Source organism: Apis mellifera, linkage group LG2 (assembly GCF_003254395.2).
Source record: "Apis mellifera strain DH4 linkage group LG2, Amel_HAv3.1, whole genome shotgun sequence".
Lineage (NCBI taxonomy): Eukaryota > Metazoa > Arthropoda > Insecta > Hymenoptera > Apidae > Apis > Apis mellifera.
The window spans coordinates 638,957-664,252 of NC_037639.1; the positions used below are offsets into that span (position 1 = coordinate 638,957).

The 25,296-nt window shown below is 21.3% G+C and overlaps 1 protein-coding gene across 1 annotated transcript; it reads left to right on the plus strand.

The window, feature by feature from the left end:
• The first annotated feature begins 522 nt into the window (after positions 1 to 522).
• Positions 523 to 24,476, plus strand: LOC409950 (fibrillin-1). The gene is made up of 19 exons (XM_006558101.3): positions 523 to 780; positions 4,269 to 4,574; positions 5,617 to 5,937; positions 6,390 to 6,537; positions 7,447 to 7,661; positions 10,778 to 10,933; positions 11,783 to 11,935; positions 12,022 to 12,159; positions 13,115 to 13,376; positions 13,699 to 13,913; positions 14,077 to 14,387; positions 14,920 to 15,503; positions 16,165 to 16,259; positions 18,134 to 18,471; positions 19,642 to 20,078; positions 20,442 to 20,769; positions 21,718 to 21,967; positions 22,683 to 22,812; positions 23,983 to 24,476. Exons 1-19 carry the CDS (start codon positions 699 to 701, stop codon positions 24,386 to 24,388), a joined length of 4,875 nt encoding a protein of 1,624 aa, XP_006558164.2. The 5' UTR covers positions 523 to 698; the 3' UTR covers positions 24,389 to 24,476.
• The last annotated feature ends 820 nt before the right edge of the window (positions 24,477 to 25,296 follow it).

The window sequence follows — 25,296 nt, forward strand, 5'->3', positions numbered from 1 at the left end:
TATATTATAATCGTTATAACATTATAATTCTTCTATTTTTAAGAATCTAACAATCTAATAATCTAAAGATTTATATTAAATCTAATATGCATGAATTAAAACTTATTGTAAAGATTATTTCTATTGTTTTTGAATTCACTTTTTTTCCATTAATATTTATTCATTAAATATTATTTATGCATGTTTTAATATATAAAAATATTAAACAATCTAAATTTTTTTTTAAACAATAAATTTTAAACATATATCTTTTGATTGTAATATTGAATTATTCGCTATAAATAAAACAACTTAGATGATAAAATGATGAAAAGATAGATGAAACGTGTGAAAAAGTCAGGCATTGGGGTGAACTTCCAAGCAAGTTTAAGATCAGTGCCATCACTGATGATGAGATTGCTCTAGTATCTATGCGCGCGCATATCAAAGAGAGAGGTATATGGGGGAAATAAGCCATAAGGATAGAGAAGGACAATCCGAGAAATGAGATGCACATAGAAAGGTGCAGAGAAGAAAACCGTGGTACCGGCAAACTGAATGCTTTAATGCATGCTGAGCGTTTGGTCGGAGCGCATCCGACGACAAAGAGAAACAATTTTTTCCTTTTATATCAATCAAACTGGCAACAATAAAAAGATAAAATTTCAAGAGAAAAGGTTGTGATAACGACTAAATTCACAAAAAGTTCAAGAAAGAAGATGACTCGATTCACGGATCTACGTATGATTTTCTTCTTACTTCTAACCATTCAATTGGAAAAATTCTTTCTTCGAAAACAAGGTATTATTCTTATTAAAAATTCGAATTTCTTATATTTTTAGTTATTGTTAATTAGTGAGAAACGAATAAGTAAATTTTATTGCTTAAATTGTTTCTCATTTGTAAGAATATAAATTGTAAATACGCATTGAGAGCTTAATTTCTTAGAATTGATAATTGAAGTTAATACGTATAAAATAACGTTCGGTAGACTTTAAGACATTTAGATATTGTTTATAGTATCATCCAAAATAGCATTAATTATTAGATTAATGTTTGAAAAATGATAGGAGAAATATGGAGTTCCGGGTTTGAGAATGAATAAAGTTAGTTTGCCCGTACTATTTCTAATCTATTAGACAAATCAGACAAAAGAGATATGCTTTTAACAATAATATGTAATTATTTTGAATTTATCATTTTTATAAAGAGAATATATATATATATAAAGTTTTTTAAAATTATATTATTTATTATAATATATTATAATTTATTATAACATATAAATTATATTATTTTATGATATATCAGAAAATTATAAATATTCAATCTATAATAAAAGTAAGAAACAAATAAAGAAAAGAAAATAATAAATGAAAAAATAATTTCTAATAAATATATTTTATTTATTTGATTATTTATTATATCTGTTTATATTAAATAAATTATATCTAGAATAATTAAATTAATGCATTATTTTTATGACAAGTATTAAAATAATTTTACTTATTTCTATGTTATTTTATAGCTTTATAGTATTTTTATTTTAATATATATCTAACTTTTTATTATTATTATAAATGCTTTTACCTATATAAATAATTTTAAAAAAATTTTAATTTTAAGATAAATTTTTAGATAAAACTACAATGATTTAAGAAAAATAAATTCTTTTCTTAAATCGAATTTAAATTAATTATGATATGATTAAAATGTATTTAATTAAAAAGGATAACATAATTTTGTTGTCATAGTAATAATGAAATCATGAAATATATATATATACGTACAAACTATATAGCTTCATTTTTATCAAACAACAATTATCAATTGCTCAATGTATAATCTTTGATTTATGGGGATTTCTATTTGAATACTATAATAGTACTATCTTCTATAGAGTACATAATATATAAACATTTATATTCATTTTAAGCAAACATCATATAGCCTTTTTTTATAAAAGATAAGAAATTCAATTTTACATTAATATATGAATATTATTAATTAAGTTGATAAATTAAGGAATAAATGAATATATAAATTGTTTTATTCATATTTTACAGTACAAATATTAATAGTCATAATATATTTTAATTATATTGAACAACTATAATATATAGCAAAATAATATAATATATATTATCTTGTAATAATATTAATGTAATAAAAAATTTTGATGATTGAACATTAAATTAAAACTATCTCAAAATGTTCAGAAATTTTTTTACAAAAAATTAATTAAAATTTTATAAAAATTATGAAAATTATTTCTATATTTCTATATCAAACTAACAAAAATTATAATTAGTTAGTTATATTATAATAAGAACAATGAAAGAATAACGAAAGAAAAACAATATATAACAAATAATTATATATAATATATAATAGTATAACAAATAATTTTAATTTATATATTATAATTATTCGTTTTTATTTTATTATAGTGAAAAAATTAAATTAAAATTTAATTCATGATTTATATGATTAAAATCATTTAAAAATAAAAATAAAGTTAAATTTTATGAAGATTTTTATTTATTTACGTTATATTCATTTTACATCTATTATTATTCTATCTAATTATTTAAAACTTATTTTTAAAATTTAAAAAAATTTTTAATTCAAAATTAAATTTGTTATATGAATGAAATATATAGATGATCAATTATTTTAGAGAATGAAAAATTTTAAATAAAATATAAATATATTTACATTATATAAAAGAATTTGATAATAATTTAATGAAGATTATAAAAAAAGATATAAAAATAGAATATGACGAAAATTCATTATATAAAGTTTTGAGCGAAAACGAAATAATAAAGATTGTTAAGAAACATTTATCTATGATTTTTCTTCTTATCGCTGCACTCATTGCAGCGACAGGTAAAATCTTACATTCGACTTAAATTGTATATATAAGTTCGTGAAAATGATATGCAAATAAGAGATAACAATGTTTAAATTTATTATCAAATTTAACTATTTTTTCTGTCTCTATTTTATTTCTAAGAATTGTTCGTGATCAATTGAATTAATAAATTGAAAACAATAAAAGAAAAATAATTTACAAGAAACTGAAAAATAATTTAAATTTTATGCAAGTTTTATTTTATACCATAAATGTATAGAATTGAAATTTAAAAAATTTAAAAAAAAAAATTGGATTTTAAAAAATTGAATTAACAAAATTAGAATTTTATTATTTTAAAAAATTATTTATTATAATTATAAATTTTGGAGTGAAATAGAGACATTTTATGAAAGTAATGAAAACATGAAGGCTTTCTTTTTTCGAAATTGGAAGTTATTGTCTGATGTGTAAAATTATTATCAATCATCAATTTTATAATAATCCAAAATATAGATATAGATAGTAATGAAATAATTAATATTCCTAGGAAATATATAAAAATAGTAATTAAAAAAATATTAATAAATAGAAATATTAATAATAAAAAATAATAAAAAAAGAATGATTAAAATTAAATTATTTAATTTTTGTTATTTAAAGGCTAAATTATTCTTGACATGACCAATTTGATATTACTTCAATTTGATAATTTTCTTTATGAATTAGAAATAATTTAAGTATCAGATCAAGAGAATTAATAACTTTTATCATTCCTTTTCATCATTTTTTTTTTAATAATCACTCATGGGAAATTTATTATATATTCATTTTTTTTAACCGATATTAATTTTTCTGAACAAATTGTATTCATTTCATTTATTAAAAAATATAATGAAATTTCTACATTCCTTTTATATATTCGTCATCTTAAAGAATCTTAAAGAATGGACGAATATCGAATTAGAATCAATTTTTTCAATAAAAATTAATGAAACAAAAAAATTAACAAAAAATAAAAAAATAATATGAGGCTCAAATAAATAAAATTTTAAACAGAAATTTAATTTTTATTGAAAAATTATGAAAAAGTGAATCATCCATAATAAATTTTTGATATTAAAATTAGATTTTTGGATAATGATGAATATCAAAACATTGTTAAAAAGAAATAACAAATGTTAAATAAATATTAGGGGCGCATGAATATAAAAGTATTATGATTTTCAATTCTTATTTGAAAAACTAATCTTAATTTCTTTTATCATCAATTTAACTGTGTCAGCGATAATTAGATAATATAATAAAATGTATAATAATGAAATAAAATAGCAAAAATTGAACTAGCAGAATTTAACAATCATTTTTGCCCTAATAATAACATTCATAGTTTCTACTTTAATAGTTAATAGAAGTATACTTCATTTCATAGGAATTTTGTTCAGTGAAGCCAGAATGGAAGAGCAATTTGAAAAATGCTGTGGACTTGGTACTTCATGGGCTTTGGAAGGACTCAGGTGTGAAAAGTTCACAGGTCCGGTGTCTGGAGTGCCGACAGTCGAACAAGGACTTTGTTTAGAGGCTGTGGACATCTGTTGCGTGAGAGCGTATCACGAACAACAATGCAAGAAAGGGAAATTGGACGCACATGCTGGTTTAGCGTGTGTTTCCGGCAGTAAAAGTAAACGTTTGGGACCGGGTGATTATCATCGTGACTGTTGTGAAGCGTGTAAATTAGGTAATTTGTATACTCGTATAGTTTCTCCAAACATTCTGTTTCTTTTTAATACATTTTCAATATTTTTTCCCTCATAATTCAAATCATACACATACAAAAGAAAAAAATAAAATTCTGGTCAAATATATGGTTATTAAATATTAAATATAAAAATGTTTTTTAAATATGATGTTAAAATGAGATATTTATAAAATTTTTAATTTTTTAATCATTTATCTATTCAGATCATCAGATTTTAATGCAAAATTAAATTTTTATGAACATGAATAAAAAAAATAGTGCTTAAATAGAAGTTTATTTTATTCTATAAATATAATAATAAGCATCATAATTTGGATATTCTATGTTTTTTTTATATTTCATAGATTTTTGAACATTCAAATTTGGCATAAATATTCTAAATCTATAAATTTTATTGGTATTAAGATTAATAATTATTTTTTCACACGTTGAAGATATATTTATATATTTATGTTGTAAATTAATTTTAATAGTTCAAATAATTCTTTTATATTTTAACAAATGAAAATAAAGATAATTATATCTTTCTTGATATTTCATCTCTTTTTGTCTAAATAAATTTTTTATTTTTTTACTAAAATAATTTCTTTTTTTAATAATTTAATTCTTATTAATTAATGTTTATTTTTATAATAAGAAAATACAATGTTGATTTAGAAAAATAATAATATAACTACAAAATTGAAAATTTTTATAATTATCAATTATAAGTAGTATTAATATTATATTTGTTTCAAAGCAAATTAATAACATTTTAATTATAATATTATTAATAATAAATAATTGTTATTAATAAATTAATAATAAGTAATATTTATTTTTGAGTAATGCAATTTAAAAGTAACTAATAAATTGCTTTGTTTATATTTAATTATATATTTAATTAAATTTGATTAAATAAAATTAGTTTTCTTCATCTTTTGAAAATAGAATTGCTTGCAATGTGTCATTGTTCTTTTGAATCCGCGATATATTATCACATAATTAATTATTTTAGTAACTTTTAAATTCTATTAAAAAGGAATTTTAACTGGATCTATGGGACAAGGATGTGCTTTTAAAAAATTTACCTTTGGCAATCCATGGGATCCTGCATTTTTGGAATGTTGTTATGAAGCATCACCAAGTACAACAACAACTTTTACTACGAATCTTACAAATGCAACATCCTCCAGCGAGACTACTAATAGTGAATCAACTTCAATATCATCACCTTCTTCTTCTTCTTCTTCTTCTTCTTCTTCTTCTTCTTCTTCTTCTTCTTCTTCTTCTTCTTCTTCATTGTCTACTCAAACTACATTAGCCTCATCAACATCCTTTTCTCCATCGATACCTACACCTCGTAAGTAACAATATTAAATTTCTATTAAAATAAAATTTTAAAAATTAATATTATTAAATAATTTACAAAAATAAAATATTAACTTTAAAAATATTAAATTTTAATATTTTCAATTATGATTTAATTTTAAATTATAATTTATTTATAATTGTTTATTTATAAGTTATAATTTGTAAAAATTATTAAAAAATTATCTCATTTTTCGATTCCTATAATATAATTATGTTGTTATATATTTAAAATAAAGCTGATTTAATCAGTTTTAAAGAAATATCTACAATACAAGTTAAATCAAATAAAAAAATATTTTTTTCTAAAAATATAAAAATTCTTAAATTTTAAATAAATTATTCTCAATATATTCTCAAGTATAATTAATGTTAAAATTTAAAATTATTAATTAAGGGCTATTAATATAAGTATTTAAATAATTTAAAAATATTAATTTATAGCCTTAGATGACATCTGCCAACTTATGAAGGGATTATTGTGTTCTGACATTTGTGTTCCTACACCAGGATCTTATTATTGTAAATGTCGCGAAGGTTTTACTCTATTAGAAGATGGAAAGACTTGTAGACAAGATTTACCAATTGATAGGTATAGAAGTTTTATAAAATAAGAAATGTGTTCAAAAAATTTGAAAATTTTTGCCATAAATTGTTCATTTCAACGAAATGTATGATGAATCTTTTCCAAAAGGAATTCTTCTTTAAATATAAAAAATCATTGGAAGTGTTATTTTCAACTTGCATATTAAATATTTTATTTATTTTTTTAAAAATATATTTTGATAATGTTAGTGATAATATTGTTAATTAATTTCTATTCCTAAAGTATTTTTTATTTGCCAGATTAATAACTAACTGATTTCTTTCTTTTCTCATATCTAAAAAACTTCTTTAAAAAAACATAAATAAGATACAAAAAAATTAAATAATCATCAAATTGCAATAAAAATATAAAATAAATTAAAAAATTGATTTAAAAATGTATTTAAATGTATTTACAAGTAAAAAATAATTTTTTCAATAATCTTTCAATACTTATAGAAAAAATTTTGAGAATTTTGAAAGAAATTTATTATGCTTTAAAATAAATAATTTATTTGACAAAAATTTTCAAATTTTTTACATATACATTTTACATTTACATATTACATTTTTCAATTTTTTTTAAAACTTAACAATTTATTTTCTATATATTTTAAAATTATATTCTAATTTAATAAATAATATAAATTTATATATAAATTTAGTATAAGAATTTATTAGTCTTTTTTATTTTTATGAATTGACTTTTATCGAAACAAAAGTTTCAAAATAAATTCTATTATAAATATCATTAAAATTATATTTATGCAAAGTCAAATTTTTCTTTATTTTTGCATTGATTTCTCTTCATAGAAAAATAAATCACATTTATTTGAGATGAATATATTTTTCTATCTTAATAAATAAATATTTAATTGTATAATTTTAATTGAATTGTAATTTAATTGTAATACAGATGTAAATCTAGTAATCCGTGTGAACAACGTTGTACGGATAATGGAGTTGCAGTTATATGCAGTTGTAATCCTGGATACGTATTAGCGGAAGATAAACATTCTTGTTTACCGAAAGCATCGGAAGCTAAAACTACCACTATTCCGGAGGACAATGACTTTTCACTTCTTTGTCCAGCTGGTTATCGTTACAACGCTACTAATCAAGTTTGCGATGGTAAGTAAGAAAAAAATATTAAAAATATCAAATTTAATTATCAATAAAAATTCATTTTGTCAAACATATTACCAAATGAAATATTTTTATGAATTAATTTATTTACAAGAAGATAATAAAAAAGAGAATTTATAACTTTTAAAATTAATATTAATCAATATTATTAATAAAATTAATGAAACAATTAATATTTTCAAAGAAGAAAATAAAATAAAAATTTTTTAATAAATAAAAATAAATAATTTTTTGAAATTGCCTTAATAGTAAATTGATAGTAAATTGAAGTTAGATTGATAGCAGAGAGGATAGTTTGGTGTTAGAACTTTATCTATGTTTTTTATAATTTGTTTTGTTGTTCAAATCAGACAATAAATTATAAATGCTGCAAGTGTATTTCTGTTATCAGATTGCAATCTGTAATTAGTATACATAATGCAATCTGTATTAGTATATATAAAAAAAAAAAATATTTTTGACACAAATATATCTTTAGAGATAGATCTACTAAAGATTTTTTTGTAGAAGTCAGTCTAATAAATTTAGTATAGTATGCTGTTTTCTAATGATAAAACTTTGAAAAATCTTATAATCAATTATTAAAGTTTATTAATAGATCAATGAATTTTTTTTAGCAATAATAAGCTTATTAGCTTATTATTAGTTTAAAAATATATTTTAAATATAAAAAAAAATGAGTATATTTGTATTTATTAATAATTTCTATGTGTGAAATATAGAAATTATAAAAAAAATTTTAGACAATTTTCAAATAATCATATAAATCTTTAAATACTGTAATTCATTTCATTATTATATTATATAATGTGTGAAGAAACATTTTCTTCAATAATTTTTTATTAATATCTTATTAGTTATTTAATTTTTTGTTTAAGATCTTTTGTAGCTAATAATAAGCTTAGAATTATTAAAATGTCATTTATTAATAAAATTATAGATATTGAAAAATTCTGAACAATCTTATTTACATATCCAAAATATTTGAGTGATAAGATTTGATAAGATTTCTATTTAGGGAGTATTGTGTAATTTAATTATAAATTTTTTTTTATATTATGTACATATGCATTTATGATACATATTATTTACATTACGTTTTATATATTTGTACATGAATATATAATAATGAATCGATAACAAAGTAATTGAATATTTTTAATTAATCTTTTTTAAAAAATATAATTTTTTGTAGATTTATTCTTATATGCATATTGTTATTTCAAAGTATATATTATTTTATTCCAATTATTTTATACATAATAATTATATTACAAATAATATTCTTTTCAATTAAATTTATAAAAAAGATGAATAGTCTGTGAATATATTAATTTAAATATATATGTATATATATTTAGAGAATGTTAATATATTTTATTATATTAATATATTAATATATTAATGAAATATCTTTGGAAGATCAATTTTGTGGTCAAATAAACATAAAAGTTTGTATATAAAAATGTTAAGATGTCTATTTATTAAATTATAAGCATTTAAAATTTGTTAACAATTTAACATAAATTTTAATTATTTATAATTTATTTTAGTAAATAAACCGATATTTCTGTTGAACTTTTAAATTTTAGTTTTTAGAATCCATCGTCCAAAATTATTCTATCATATATATTAATATTTTGTATATATATTATATATAATTTTTATATAATTTTAAATACATATGAATTAATATTTTCTAAATAATTAATAAAATTGTAACTACTATATATAAATTATTTCTCCTAACGAAATTATTTTTCTAGCATTTGCAATCATGTAACAAAAAATTGTTCAAATTTGGATAATGTAAATAAGATTATATTATTTTTTTTATGAGATAATAGAAAAAAAATTATAAAAAAAATTTATAAAAAAAAATCATGATATTTTACATGATATCAACTCAAAAGTATTCTTTTATGACTTGTCCAAATTGTATATAATATGATTGAAATACAAATTTAGAAAAGAAAATTAAATAAGAAATTAATCATTTCAAAATATTATATATAAACAAAAAATGATTAGGATAAAATAACTTTGGGTTTAAAATAAATTCTTATAGATAAAAAGACATGTTCTTATAGTATAGATAAACTTATGTAAAAACTTAAATTTATTAATGGAGTGTTTAAGTAATCAATATATGTATATTGTCATTTCAAAATTTCTCAACATTCTTATGAACAATATTATTTAATAATATTAATAATAACATATTGAATGAGATATTTAAAACAGCCTAGTTTTGCATTACTAATATCTCAATTGTTATTAGTAATACAAAAAATGTCTTAGACACAAATGTATTAGAACTTGATGTCAAAATATATACATAATTTTATATAAATAATTTTTTTAATTTAATGTAAATAAGTGAATATATAGAATTTATATGAAAATTCAATTTTATTTTTTTTAAATGGAATGAAATATGATTTTTTTATTAATATTTTAAAAATGTATATAATAATTCAAGATTATTCAAAATCATCAAAATCAAAGAGAAAATAATATACTTTATATAAGCGATAATTAATTTTTAATATATCATTTAAAAAATTTTCAAGTTAATCTTCATATGATCTTTACATATCTACATTTAAAAAATTTATATTAAATTATATACCATTCAATACCAAATGATATCATAATTAATAATCAAGATAGCATCTATTTTAAGTGTCTCATCCTGTATATTGATTGTTTTTACGTACGATAATAAGAATCTTGAAATATTGATATACATGACTAATATATGTATTGATTGTTTGAAACTCCTTAAGAATGATCAAATGTCAATATCGAGATTCTTTGTTTGGCATGATATTAATTTGAATTAATCGATTTTTGACCGATTGAATTAATGATAATTTGAATGATTCTTATTTGAATTGCTTATTTTAATGTTTTGTTCATTTTCAATACGTTTTACCATTACAAAATTTTCATTGCCTTCATAAGTTTCAAGCCTATTTTATGTTTGCTTAATGATATGAGCTTTATTTTCAAATATATTTTTTTTGTGATTTTGCATTGCATATTTTTTGCTTATGTCCATGGTTACTTTTGTTGGCATCATGTGTTCTACCGCTTAGACGTGAACGAGTGTATAGAAAGAAGAATATGTCCTGGTTATTGTGAGAACACTATAGGATCTTACATATGCACGTCAAAAAATAGACTCAAAATTGATTCTTACGAAGATTGTCCTCCTGGATACCAATGGGAATCTATCACTGGCCTTTGCTCAGGTATGAGTATATATAATTTAATAATCATTGATTTTTTTAAATATATTTCCAGTAATTTATTATTAATAATTTCTGTTTTCATTGAGAAAAAATGTTTAGTATACATTTAATTTATTTGATTCTTTTTGTTTGGAGAAACTATTGAAACTATTTGTATGTTGTTGTAATTTTGAATCTGTTACATAATAAGATAATATATTTTTTATGGATTTAATAAACTCATGAAATATTAATAATTAGTATTTTTAGGCAAAAAAAAATATGTAAAAAATATAAAAATTTTTTTTTCTTTATAATATTGTTAATTCTAATTTTCGACTTACTGTTACTGTTAATATCTTTTATTTTTTTTATCAAAAAATTAATAATAAAAAATATTTTATTTCAAAGAATCATAAAAATATTTTTTTAAATTGAAAAATTTACTTTACTTGAAAATGTAAAGTAATTAATGCAATGAGAAACATTAATTTTTTTTTTCTTTTTATAATATAAATCTCATATTTTTTTGGAGGGAAAAAGAAGGAGATTGTGATGATATAAATTTCAAGTTAAATTTATAATAAATGAAATTATATAATAGTTACAAAATATTTAATAATATATTTTATTATAGCATGTATTAAAATATAGATTAATTATAAATTTAATAGGTACTAAATTAATAAGATTATAAATAAATCAAATAATTAAATTAATTATTTTCATTATTTTAAGTTACAATATACAATAAAAATTATTATTTTTATTATAAATATGATTAAAAAAGAAAATATTTTACATTAAAAGATATAAATTAATATATATAAATATAAAATAATAGAATAAAATTTTCTATAATATTTTTAGATATTGATGAGTGTTTAATATTATCTAAACCATGTCCTGGAATCAAAAATGTTTGCGTTAACACACAAGGTAGTTTTAGTTGTTTAGAGATGAAAGGAATAAAATCATGTCCTGCTGGATTTAAGTTCAATAACTTTTCACAGCAATGCGAAGGTATTTATTAATTAAAATACAAATTTAGAATTTTTTCTCTATAATGAAATGAGAAATATTAATATAACTTTGATTTCTTTTTCTAGATGTCGATGAATGCGCAGAAAAAATTCATAGTTGTCTAGAAGACACGGAGAAATGTCGTAATACCGAAGGTGCTTACGAGTGTGATATAAAATGTGACAAAGGATTTATCTATAGTATTAATTTGGGTATCTGTATAGGTAATTATTCTCTGATATTGAATTAATATCAGATTTTAATTTAATCGAATGCTTTATCTATTTAACATTATACGAAAAATATATATAACTATTTATTATATTAACAATAAATTTTTTCTTCGATATACCAACTCTTTTTATAGATATGTGCATGTGAACAAATTTTTTCATATTTTTAACGAATTAATGGAATGGTTGGAAATAATTTAGTTCAAATGTTAATATCTGAATCTTGTTGAACCAGCATGTATTTTATTTGCATGTGAGTAATAATTTTTTTTTATTATTTTTTTTTAATAATTTTTTCATCATTTCTATAGTTAAATAATTTTATTAAATTTTCTTTTTGAATCAATACATTTTTAACTCTTTCGATCCTATTCATTTAAATCGTATTTTTCATCCTCTGTGAAATTTTGATACTTTTATAATTTTCTTGATTAATATCATTAATTATTAACTTTATTAATTACAAATAATATCCTGATGGATAATAACAAATACATATGATTGTAAAATCACAATGATAGAAATTTCATCTTTTAATCTTTATAAGTATAAACTAAATATTTTTTTATTAAAGAAATTTTCGAATTATATATCATATTTTTTTCCATTGAAAATAATTTTAATAAATATTTATTGAATATATTATTATAGTTTTTTATTCTCATTTTTAAATATAATTGAAAATATAATACTTTGATTTTATTTACAAAATTATTTACAAATTGATGATTTTATTATTTACAAAAGCACATTCCAGCTTTAAAATTAATATACAAATTTTAAAATGTATAATATTATATATAATATTAGATATACATTTCTAAGAGAGAAAAAAAGAAAGAGAAAGACAAAAAAGGCAAAATAGAGAAAAATCTGATCGAAAGAATTAAAATTAAATAAATATTCATGTGTATACATATATTACACATGTATATTATATTTGTAGACGTGGATGAATGCCTTGGGTCCAATAATCCTTGTCTTGATCCGAATACCACTTGTAAAAATATACTAGGTGGTTACGAATGCTTATCTTTAAATCGTTCTATTGTTTCAATTGATGAACAAACGGAACCATCAATTTGTTCTGCGGGATATAAACCCATGAATGATTCTAACGATGCATGTATCGATGTGGATGAGTGTAAAGAACAACTGCATTCGTGTGAAATAAACGAACAATGTGTAAATGACATAGGTAGTTATAGGTACGTTCTCTAAAAGATTGTTTTTAATATTTTTAATTAATTCTTAGGATTCCAGAAATTTATATAAAATACTAAATAAAATTGGAAAAATTTTCAATGAATTTTTCTAAAATTTCATATTTTAATATTTAACTTGAATTTAAAATTTTGATACTTTTCAATATTAAAATAATTTAAAAGAAAATTAAATTTAAAAGAAAAAAAAATTTACAAAAACAAATTATTGTGAAATATTTAATTGTGAGAAAGTTGATCTATTTGGGATCCTAAGGATTAATAGTATCAATGATCAATACATCTTCATTATATTTCATTTAATTAGATGTGAACCATTAAATTACCATGAAGTTACCAATTTAAATGGAAAGGATAAAGATCATCATAATTATTTATATGAACGTAATGGACACAAATCATATATACAACGATATGACATTAATGGATATAAGTCACAAATTTCTGTTTCTCCAGCCTTTAATCAAACAGTGATTTGTAATGAAGGATTCATTTTTGATCAACGCACTTTAAGTTGCATTGGTACAAGAAATTATTACAATCTTATAAATACTTAATATCTTTTTATAAATTATATATTTTAATGTCATTATTTTTCTCTTTCTTTTATATGATTTAATTTAATTAGTATTTGAATTATTGCATAATAATTTGATTGTTTATCATAAAATTTCTCTTTTGGCAGATATTGATGAATGTAGCAATGGTTTGGCAAATTGTAAAATTGATGAAAAATGTATAAATTTCAATGGTGGATATAAATGTTCTCCTATATGTCCATCTGGTTTTCAATATAATGATACTTATTACTCGAGCAGAAACGAACCGTCTTGTCGAGATATAAACGAGTGCGCACTTGGATTACATTCTTGTAACGTATCAACTCATTATTGTGTCAATACGAACGGTTCGTATTCCTGTAAAGAATTTGCGACAACGATAAGTTCACCAAGAATTAGCAAACAATTAAATAGTAAAAAGGATTATATAATGCAGGTATTGATCTAGAATAATTGTTATATAATTTTTTTATTAGAAATGCAAATTTCTTTCCATATAAAATTTAAATACATTATTTATATTTATTATTATATATAATTTCTAAATTTTATTTCTTATTCTTTATTGTATTTAAATTTTCTAAATAATTTTTCAATAAAAAAATTGAAGTTATTACTCTAAAAACATAATTTACAATACATAATTTATAAGATAAATTGAAGAATATAATATATTTTGAATTTGCAAAAATATTTGGATATGTTATAAATTTATGTTATTAATTTTAAAAATTGTATGTAATTAACTTTTGCTCATAATATTCTTTTATGAAAAATATAGCTTTATACAACCAATATGATAAACATCAGATATGTATCTATATATACACTATTATAATATATTTACTTTTGTTGTTTTATATAAGATTATATTTATTCTAAAAAATCAACAAGAATAGAATATAAAACAAGTATTATTTCAATATAAATACTTTTGGGAGTAACTGCATGTGCAATTTTGTTTTTAGAATACCAATCATTATTCATTCTTGGAGCCATGTAAAAAAGGATATATCAGAGATGTAAAGAGTGGAGAATGCGTGGATATCGATGAGTGTGCATCGATTAGAGCTTGTCAAGAGCACGAAGTGTGTCGTAATGTGCCAGGTGATTTTGAGTGCACACCACTTTGCACTACTGGCTGGTACTTTAACACAGTGACAAAAGGCTGCCAAGATGTGGACGAATGTCTTTTAGGCAGACACGATTGTCCAGAAAATACTCATAAATGCGTTAATACGAATGGTTCCTTTTTTTGCGAATTGATACCGCCTTGCAGCACCGGTTACAAGCGATCTTTTTTCAATGGCAGTTGCGTGGATATCGACGAATGCGAGGAAAACTTGCATTCTTGTCGATTAGAATTGCATCAATATTGTGTTAATAGAAATGGCACTTTCGAATGTTTAACCAGACTACCTTCTTGTCCAACCGGTTATGAATATTCTTTAGCAACCAGAAGATGCGAGGATATTGATGAATGTGTTACTAATCAATACACATGTGATTCTAGACTTTTTGAAAGATGTATCAATTTACCTGGGACTTACAGGTAAATATATGTTATTAAATATTGTCATTAATTATTATATAAAGTTTCGCATTTTATATTTCATTATAATTTAAAATTGGCTACTTTTTATATGAAATAAAAATAAAGAGAATAAATAATTATTTCAAATAAAATAAAAAGTAAATTTATTTTTGAAAAAAATATTTGTAAATAAATTTTGAAATCTTAATTGAAAAATATATTATTTTCAAATAATTTGTTTATCAAATGTATCATTAATTTAACATAATATAAAAGTCAAAAAGCTAAAAAAAGAATGATTTTATGAAATAGAATTTTATGTAGAAAAAAATATTTCACTGCAAAAAATTTTTATATTTTTAATTGATGAATATTTTTATTTAATAAAATTATTTATTTAATGAATATTTTTTTAGGTACTTAAATCACGTTTTTTACTATAGAATATTTTCTTTAATTATATTATAATAATACTATTTTAATTAATTATAATAATATTAACTTTCTTAAAATTTTAAATTTATGATATGAAATTTCTATTGAATATAATTATTATATTATAATTTTCTTATTTTTATGCAATTAAAAAATATCGTTTACACATACAATTTGGAATTTTTATATAAAATAATAAAAAAAATATAATTAATATATTTTTCTCATGTTATATCATGTTTAGATGTGAAAGACCTGCATCGATTAGACAACATCAACGTCAAAAACCTGCTTGTCCTTCCGGCTATAGATATCATCCTCGACTAAAAAAGTGCACAGGTATATTTTAATGTTTTATATTAAATTATCATTTTATTCAATTATATTCAATTATATCAATATAATACTTTATTAAGTATAACATAATAACTTATATTTATATTTTAATTTCCAGAAAAATTGATAAAATTACATTAATAAAATTTTGTATTAATTTACAACTTTTTTCAGGATGTTAATTAAAAAGTTTTGAGTCAAGCATATAAAACTCAATATTTTGAAAAATATTTATGAGTAAATATTTTAAAATTGCACGTGTGCACGCTTATTGCATGTGAAGCATTGTTTGTATGTATTTATTTTCAGTTTATTTTCGTTAATAAGCATATTTTGTTATTGTCCATTTTATGTATGCAAATGTTGTATCATATTGCAATACAAATAATATTATTTAATTTCATTAGAATAAATATCAACGTCATAATTTATCATTACGTATTTTTGGTATGAGTATAATTATCGTTAACATTAATAATAAATTTCAACAACAAACGTAAAATATATAATTACTATTGGTTTTTTATTTTTTTATTATTATTATCTAATTATCAAGTATATAGATAATTGCTACTTGCATTTTAATTTATTCTTATTAAATCACCTTTATTATTAAAAGTACATATAGTAAGTATATTTAAATAAATATATATATTTATATTGTTCATTGTTGATTAATTTTTTTTATATATAATTTGATTTTAGTGAATTTGAAACATATGTTAATTAAAAATATCATTTTGAACAACTTTTTTTTCAAATAATAATACATCTCAAGTTTATTTATAAGAAAAGAAAATTAATCTATTTATCTGTTTAATATAAAAGTAATTATTGTTTGGTAATTATTTAGTAAATTAAAAATCGTATATTTCTTTTTAAGAATTGTTTTTAGATAAATTAAAACGAACACAAAAATTTATATGAAAAATATAAATTGCAACTTGTTTTTTGAATTATAAACAATTTAATATTTATAATTTATACATTAACTTATATATTTATATATTAATAATTTGATCTGTTTGCAAGATTATATTGTAAAATTGTTTATCTAACCAGATTTATCAATTAAGATTATATAACTTTATTACATAAAAAAGTATTAAATTATAATATATTTAATATGCAACGTACTATATATTATATTAAAATTTCAATAGAATTTTACTTATGCATTTAAAATTATTCATTTTCTTAATAAAGAGTCTAACTAGGCAAATAATAATCATAATCATAATAATCATATAATATTATCAATCTTCAGTTGATTGAATTATTTCATTTTATTTATGTTGCTATATATAATGCAAAAATAAATTATTCGTAATTCAAAATATAAATTCCAATATTTTTATATATCAATTTTTGTATGTATTTTGACGTCTAGAATTAATTGTCCAAAACTATTTTTGTATTATATTTTTATAAACATCTTTATACATATATAAATTTTTATTCTTCTAAATCTCCAAGATATCCTCAAAGTTTCATTTTGATCAATCTCTTTTGTCAATACTTTAGACAAAATTATTAATAAGATATTTTTAATTAGTTTTTTATATTTTAGAAATTATCTGAAATTTAAGATTATAGAAATTTATGCATACGAATCAAAGTAAATCAATCAAATAATACATTTATATACATTTTTTAAATAAATAATATCAATTATTATAGATCAAAGTATTACTAATATTAGAAATTATTAGAAATTAATTATTTAAGATTATTATATATAAGAATTGATACACAATTATAAATTATTAAACTGTTACTTTCCCAAATAAATATCTACTGCTATATAAATTAAGTTCAAAATATTATCGTGCAAATTTTTGAATATACAACTCATTAGAAATTATCATCTTTAACAGATATCGACGAATGCGCGGAAGGTTTGGACTCTTGTGAAGGTGAGGTCTGTTATAATCAGCCGGGTGGTTATAGCTGCGCGAAACTTCCAAAACCAAGAACCAGGAAGCCACCCACGACAGCTTTACCACTACCAACGAACAAGAAATGTATTCCTGGAACGAAATTGGTTAACAATCGCTGCGTCGACATCGATGAGTGTCGCGAAATAGAGGATGCATGCAGTAGTAACGAGGAGTGCATCAACACTGTAGGAAGCTATTCGTGCGAATGCAAACTTGGTTTTCAACGCGAGAATTTGACTCAGGCCTGCGTGGATATCAACGAGTGTCAAACACAGGTATGATCTTCCATGATCATGCTTCCAATAATGATGTAATAATGATATCAGTAGTAAGCTTTATAAAAGATTCTACCTATAAAATTTTTTTAAACTACAGTTTTTGTAGAACATAAAACTATATTCTCTAAAGGTAAATATATATATTTGAGAATAAAACTATCGCCAATTTCTCTCCAAAGTACTCTTTGAAAGAGTATTGAGAGTATTGAAAAAATTGAAAAACTTATTTAAAAATTTATTCGCTACAAATTGAAATATAAATTTTTCTTCAAATTAAATGATTTGCCAGGTATCTAGAAATGATATAATTGAATCAATTCGATTCTAAAGAAAGAGATAAAATTTTCAATTTTATGCAGGTTTCATCTTATCGAATTTTTTTATTAAGATTTACTTAACAAATGAAAACTTGAACGATTGAAAAAACAACGATTTTGTACAAAAGTTCAAACAACTCGAATTATGTATAAGTTGAATTTTTATTATTGCTATTTTTAAAACTCGAAGATAATTAATATTTTTTTTTTATATATTTTTTATATATACATATATTGTTAAATATGTTGTTAAATATCATCATGTCTCGACAATAATACGAAAAAAATATCAATTTCTTTTAATGTAAAAATTAATGTAATATTTTTTATCCAAACTTTAGTTGAATTTATTAGATCTTGAATATTTATTGAGTTTCTAAATATAATGTAAAATAATTTTAAAAATATTAATTCTTTCATAATATTCTAGAATTTTCGTTTATTAAATTTATCTTGTTTGAAAATTTCATTAAGATGAAAAATGATATCATAACTGGATAATTGAAAGATTTCTTGAAAATTGAATCACCAATATATTTTTATTAAATTTAATTCGTTCAAATTTTCAAAATTCAAAGAAACAAAAATTCTTCTCACTCGTATAATTCTTCTCAAGTTAAACGTCTTAATCTCTCCATAATTTCTTTTCTTAAAATTGAACAATTTATATTACACGTTTCATTGTTTCTCATTTAGAAGGAAAGGAAAAAAAAAAATATTATTCAACATTTAACCGAATAGTAAAATTTTATTTCTTTTTTATTAATCCTTAAACTGACAAAGGAAAATAATTATTTTCAATTGCCACAAAAATCGCATTTAAAATGTACCGTATTTCATCCTGTTATAGACAGATAGCTGTACGCAAGGACAGAGATGCGACAATACCATAGGTAGTTACACCTGTACTCGTTACCTATCGTGCGGCACGGGATACACTCTGAATGCCGCCACAGAGATCTGCGAGGACGACGACGAGTGTCTCCTCGGAACGCACGATTGCGGAAAGGGTTATCACTGCAGGAACACGCTTGGCTCTTATCGATGCGACCGTAATCCACGTGTACCGTTTTTAGAATCTCGGTTCGATATCGCGACAACCACAACTACTAAATCGACATCGGTCGCTCCTACCTCCACTACGTTGTCATCTCAGGAACAGATTAATTGCCAACGTGGATTTGAATCTGTTCCTGGAGACAAATGCGAGGATATAGACGAATGTGAAAAAAATCCTAACATTTGTGGCAGAACAATGAGATGTTTGAATACTCTTGGATCTTACAGGTATTTGATATATATAAATATAAATTTTATAGATATAATATGTATTAAGCAGATATAGAATTATATATGTATTTTAAATATATAGATTTTTTTGAAATTGATATCAGAGTTAATTAATTTGAACTAATTTTGATTAGATTAATTAAATTAATTTTCAATTCATCTTAACAGTATTTGTATATTTCTCATCTGAATATTTATAATAAATGTTAACAAAAGATTAATATCTTGATTTAGTTAATATCAATGAGATTGATACTTTTATAATCAATATTATATTATATTATATAACGAGTTTTAATTTAATTCCATTGTTTTTATAATTAGAAAATCAATTTCTAAATTTTACAATTCATATTTCAGATGCGTGTCTAAAGTGTTGTGCAGTAATGGATATACCTTGGATCCAGTAGTAGGAAGATATTGCATTGACATAGATGAGTGTGCGAATGGTACTCACGAGTGCACCGCCGATCAAACTTGCGAGAACAGAATAGGTGGTTACGTTTGCTCGTGCCCATCTGGACACGTCGTTGGACCGAATAAAGATTGCATCGATATCGATGAATGTAGCCTCTATGGCAACATATGCGGATCGAACAGCCGATGCGAGAATACCGTTGGCTCTTTCAAATGTAACTGCGAAAATGGTTTCGAACATGTTAGTAGTTTCGCTGGTAATACTTGTCAGGTGAGTCGTGCATTTCTACTTTTAATTCTTAACCATTTGAAAAATTTAATCTTTCTAATTATTACCTCTTTGTGCAAGAAATATTCAAAAATGTAGTCAAAGATGTACACAAGTGTATTTAGTGAGTCAGTTAATAAGTAAATTACTTGGATTTCCCAGGTATCAAATAAATTTTTTAATGTAATTTTAAACGCATTTTTCACTTCGTCGTTTGTATTAAAATGATTTTCATTCGTGTTTCTTCATTCGAAAAAGTACAAATTATATAGTAATATTTCTAAGTGATCATAAAAGTTGACAATGATATTTTCTTTATAAGCATTCTTTTACTCAGATCTTTCATATGTAAAAAAATAAAAAGATCTGTCTTGGAAATATTTCAATGGAAAGTATTACAAATGAGGAAAAATTTAATGATTATTTGAATTTGAATTAATAGAAAATAGAAACTTCTTGTTATAGGTAATTATAAATACTCAAAAATACTTTAATAAGCCAATTTATTCAAGTATATATTAAGGAAAGGGATTAATTTTTGTTCTAAGTATTTCATACAATATATGAATCATAATCCAATATTAGTTCTATTAAATATTTAAATTATGAAATGATCTAAATGACCCAAATTATTTGATTGTTTCAAACTATTTGGAACTGAGTTCAAATATCCATAATTTTATTTATTTATATAATATATGTACAATGACTTCATTTTAAAAATTTTACATTTGGATTGTAGTAACACAAGCTAATATATTAAATTCTAGTACTAATACTAAGTATTAATAATTATATATATAAATATAATATATAATATATATATAAATATTATAAATATTATATAATCTAGTACTAAGTACTATTCTTATAGATATTTTAACTCGGATAATATTTTTAAACATGAAACAGAAAAATTATTTTGTTTATTATTTTCTTATTTTATTTTAGGATATCGATGAGTGTGCACGAACACCTGGCTTGTGCCAACATAATTGTTTCAACACGTGGGGGAGTTACAAGTGCATCTGTAAATCTGGATTCAAATTGAATCCTGACAATCGTTCTTGTACAGACATCGACGAATGTACAGAGTTTAAAGATAACTTATGCGTAGGGATTTGTGAAAATACACCAGGCAGTTATGCTTGCAAATGTCCAGATGGTTACAAGCTTGGACATAATGGCCGTACTTGCGAAGGTATATATTTTTTACATTTATTTATTAATTGTATAATTATTATGCAAAAGATATAATTACAATGAACAAAAAATATAGATATATGGATCAAAAAATAAATTTTCAAATTTTCAATGCAATTTTAATATTGGAGATGCTAGATATATTGGATATATATTGAAAAATAATTGAAAAATTTTAAATATTATATACAAGAATTTTTTCTTGATTATTGAATATTCAAATAGAACGAGTATCATATTCTCAGTCATTTATCAACGCGTCGTACATCTTCGTTATCACGCAATTACCTATTACATTTTGTACTTGACCTAATCATTAAAAATTGAGGTCATTAAAATTTAAATTGTTTGTCCTTGACTTCCTTTGCAACTAGGAAAAATTAGAATGTAAATATTTATGTATAATAAATTTGTAGAGATATATGTTATTTATATATCTATATTATTAAAAATACATAAAATATATCAATATTGATATACAATATATGGATTAATAATTCTATAATATTAAAATAATTATTTACGATATAATATAATAATAATTGTATCTAACAATATTTTTCTAATTGTATTAATTTATATCTTAGATTTCATTTTCTTATTTTTATTTTATAAATATAAATATAAATTTACATAAATATTCGCATTTTAGAATTAGAATATATTGTAATTATTATTATTTTCTTTTGAATAATTTATTTCCTTTTTTCAAGATATCGATGAATGCCAAACTGGACATATTTGTAGAGATGCAGATGAAATTTGTCACAACGTCAGAGGTAGCTATCGTTGCAATAAAATAAAGTGTCCCAATGGATATCACCGTGATCACGAAAGAAAAAAGTAAGTCTATCTTTTTGGAGACTTAATTTATAATAAGAAATATTATCCTTGAAAATAATTTCGTATTTAAAATAATTTTTGTAAAATAAAATAAGAAACATATTCTTAAAGTAAAGTTAATAAAAATGTATACAAAAGATATGTACAAAATATTAATATATTCATCGAAATATTTTTGAAAAATCGATTCTTAGATAGAGCTTAACGAAACAATCAAAAATCAATATACAAAAATATTGATGGAGGCTTATTTATTATATAATTTATCAAATTAATAATTTATGTTTGCATTAGGTGAAGAGAAATGAAGATATAATAAAGTTTTTATTCTATTTTTGTTAAAAACTTTATTTATTTAAAAAATTTAATTTATAATTATATATTCGAGACTGATTAGAAATTATCAGATTAAAAATCAAAGAGAATTTCCAATGGCGAATATTGATTTTTTATAAGTATAAAAAACAATTGTAAAATGCAATAAAATCCAGAATGATTATTCACATTGATAACAACAAGTTGTAAAAGCTGATTATATCGAGAATTTTCTTTCATTTTTCATTTTTTATACTTTCTAAAAAAATTTAAATAATAAAAAGTTTTCTAGAATTGATTTTCAAAAGATTCTATAAATATAATAATATACTTATTCGTCAGAATATTTAATTAGAATATTATTAAAAATATTTATAAAAATACTAGTATATTTAAATATATGTTGTAATATCGTTCAAACAAATTTTTGCTATAAATTTTCAAGGACTTTTTGAATCATGATTTTTGAAATGGAATGGATTTTAAAATACTTTGAATATTATTAATATAACAATTTAAAAAAATAAAGCAAATCTTAGACAACCAAATTAATTAACCAATAATTAAAATTTACAATATCGAATTTTACAAATTAATAAATTATCCAGATATTATTACAATGATTCACGAAGAATTTATATTTACGTTTATTACGAAAATTCTTAAACTATTTCTTGTTCTGTTATTTTAAAAATCCTTTTCATTTCATGATTTTCGATTTTAGCAAATATCAGAAAATCTTCGAAATGATAAATTTGAGTTTAAAAATCTTGCTTAAACGATATTATACTATAATCACACATTAATTAATTAATTATCGCATAAATTAATTATAATAAATTATTGAAATTTTAGCCGATGCGTGAGGTCATGGCCATGCCATATCAACGATCATGCTTGCATTAGACAACCATCGCATTACTCGTATAATTTCATCACTCTTGTAAGCATGTTGCCAGTTATGCCAAACAGACCGGAAGAACTGTTTAAAATGAAAGGATATCACCTGCCAGGCTCTGCGATACAATTCAGTATGGCGTTTTTGGAAGCACGTGCACCACCTGGAATACAACGAGCCACAGAATCGTGTTTCGCACTGAGAAAGCCTGAACCGACACAAGCTGTTTTGGTAATGACGCAAAGTATTCAAGGCCCTCAAGAAATCGAGCTCGATTTAAACATGGAGGTTTATCATAATGCACATTTCGCCGGAAGCGCGATAGCGAAAATTTTGATTTTTGTTTCCCAATACGAATTTTAACACGTTCTTATGAAACATGAATGGAGAAATGTTTAAAAAAAATATTCGAATTAATGTTCTTTGTTCTTTGTATTAAATTTTTAATATAATTTTGTGAGTGTTTTATTTCAATTATTCTGTAAAATAATCTTTTATTGTTTATTCACATTTCAAATATTAAATTGTTGAGAAAAAAGAATGAAATAAACCAATACGAATTTTAACAAGTTCTTATGAAACATAAATGGAAAAATGTTTAAGGAAAATATTCGAATCAATGTTCTTTGTTCTTTATATTAAATTTTTAATATAATTTTGTGAGTGTTTTATTTCAATTATTCTGTAAAATAATCTTTTATTCTTTATTCAGATTTCAAATATTAAATTGTTGAGAAAAAAAAATGAAATAAACCAATACGAATTTTAACAAGTTCTTATAAAGCATGAATGGAGAAATGTTTAAGGAAAATATTTGAATTAATGTTCTTTGTTCTTTCTATTAAATTTTTAATATAATTTTGTGAGTGTTTTATTTCAATTATTCTGTAAAATAATCTTTTATTGTTTATTCACATTTCAAATATTAAATTGTTGAGAAAAAAGAATGAAATAAATAATATTAATATAGATAATAATTGAATTTTTGATGAAAATTTCAATGTTTTTACGATTTTCAATAGCTTTTACGATAATATTAATCAGAATATTTTGATCATGATTCTGAAAAAGAATCTTTAATCAATTTTTTGTCAATCGATATTTTGTTTTATTTTTAATATTCCTATTATACTCTTCAATTTTTGATTTGTAATAAATTATCTATTTTTTTAACATTAGTTTTTTGAAAAATACATATATATAATAATAATATTATTATATAATAATAATTTAACTTCAAATCGTTATAAATATTATTCGATTACTAAATT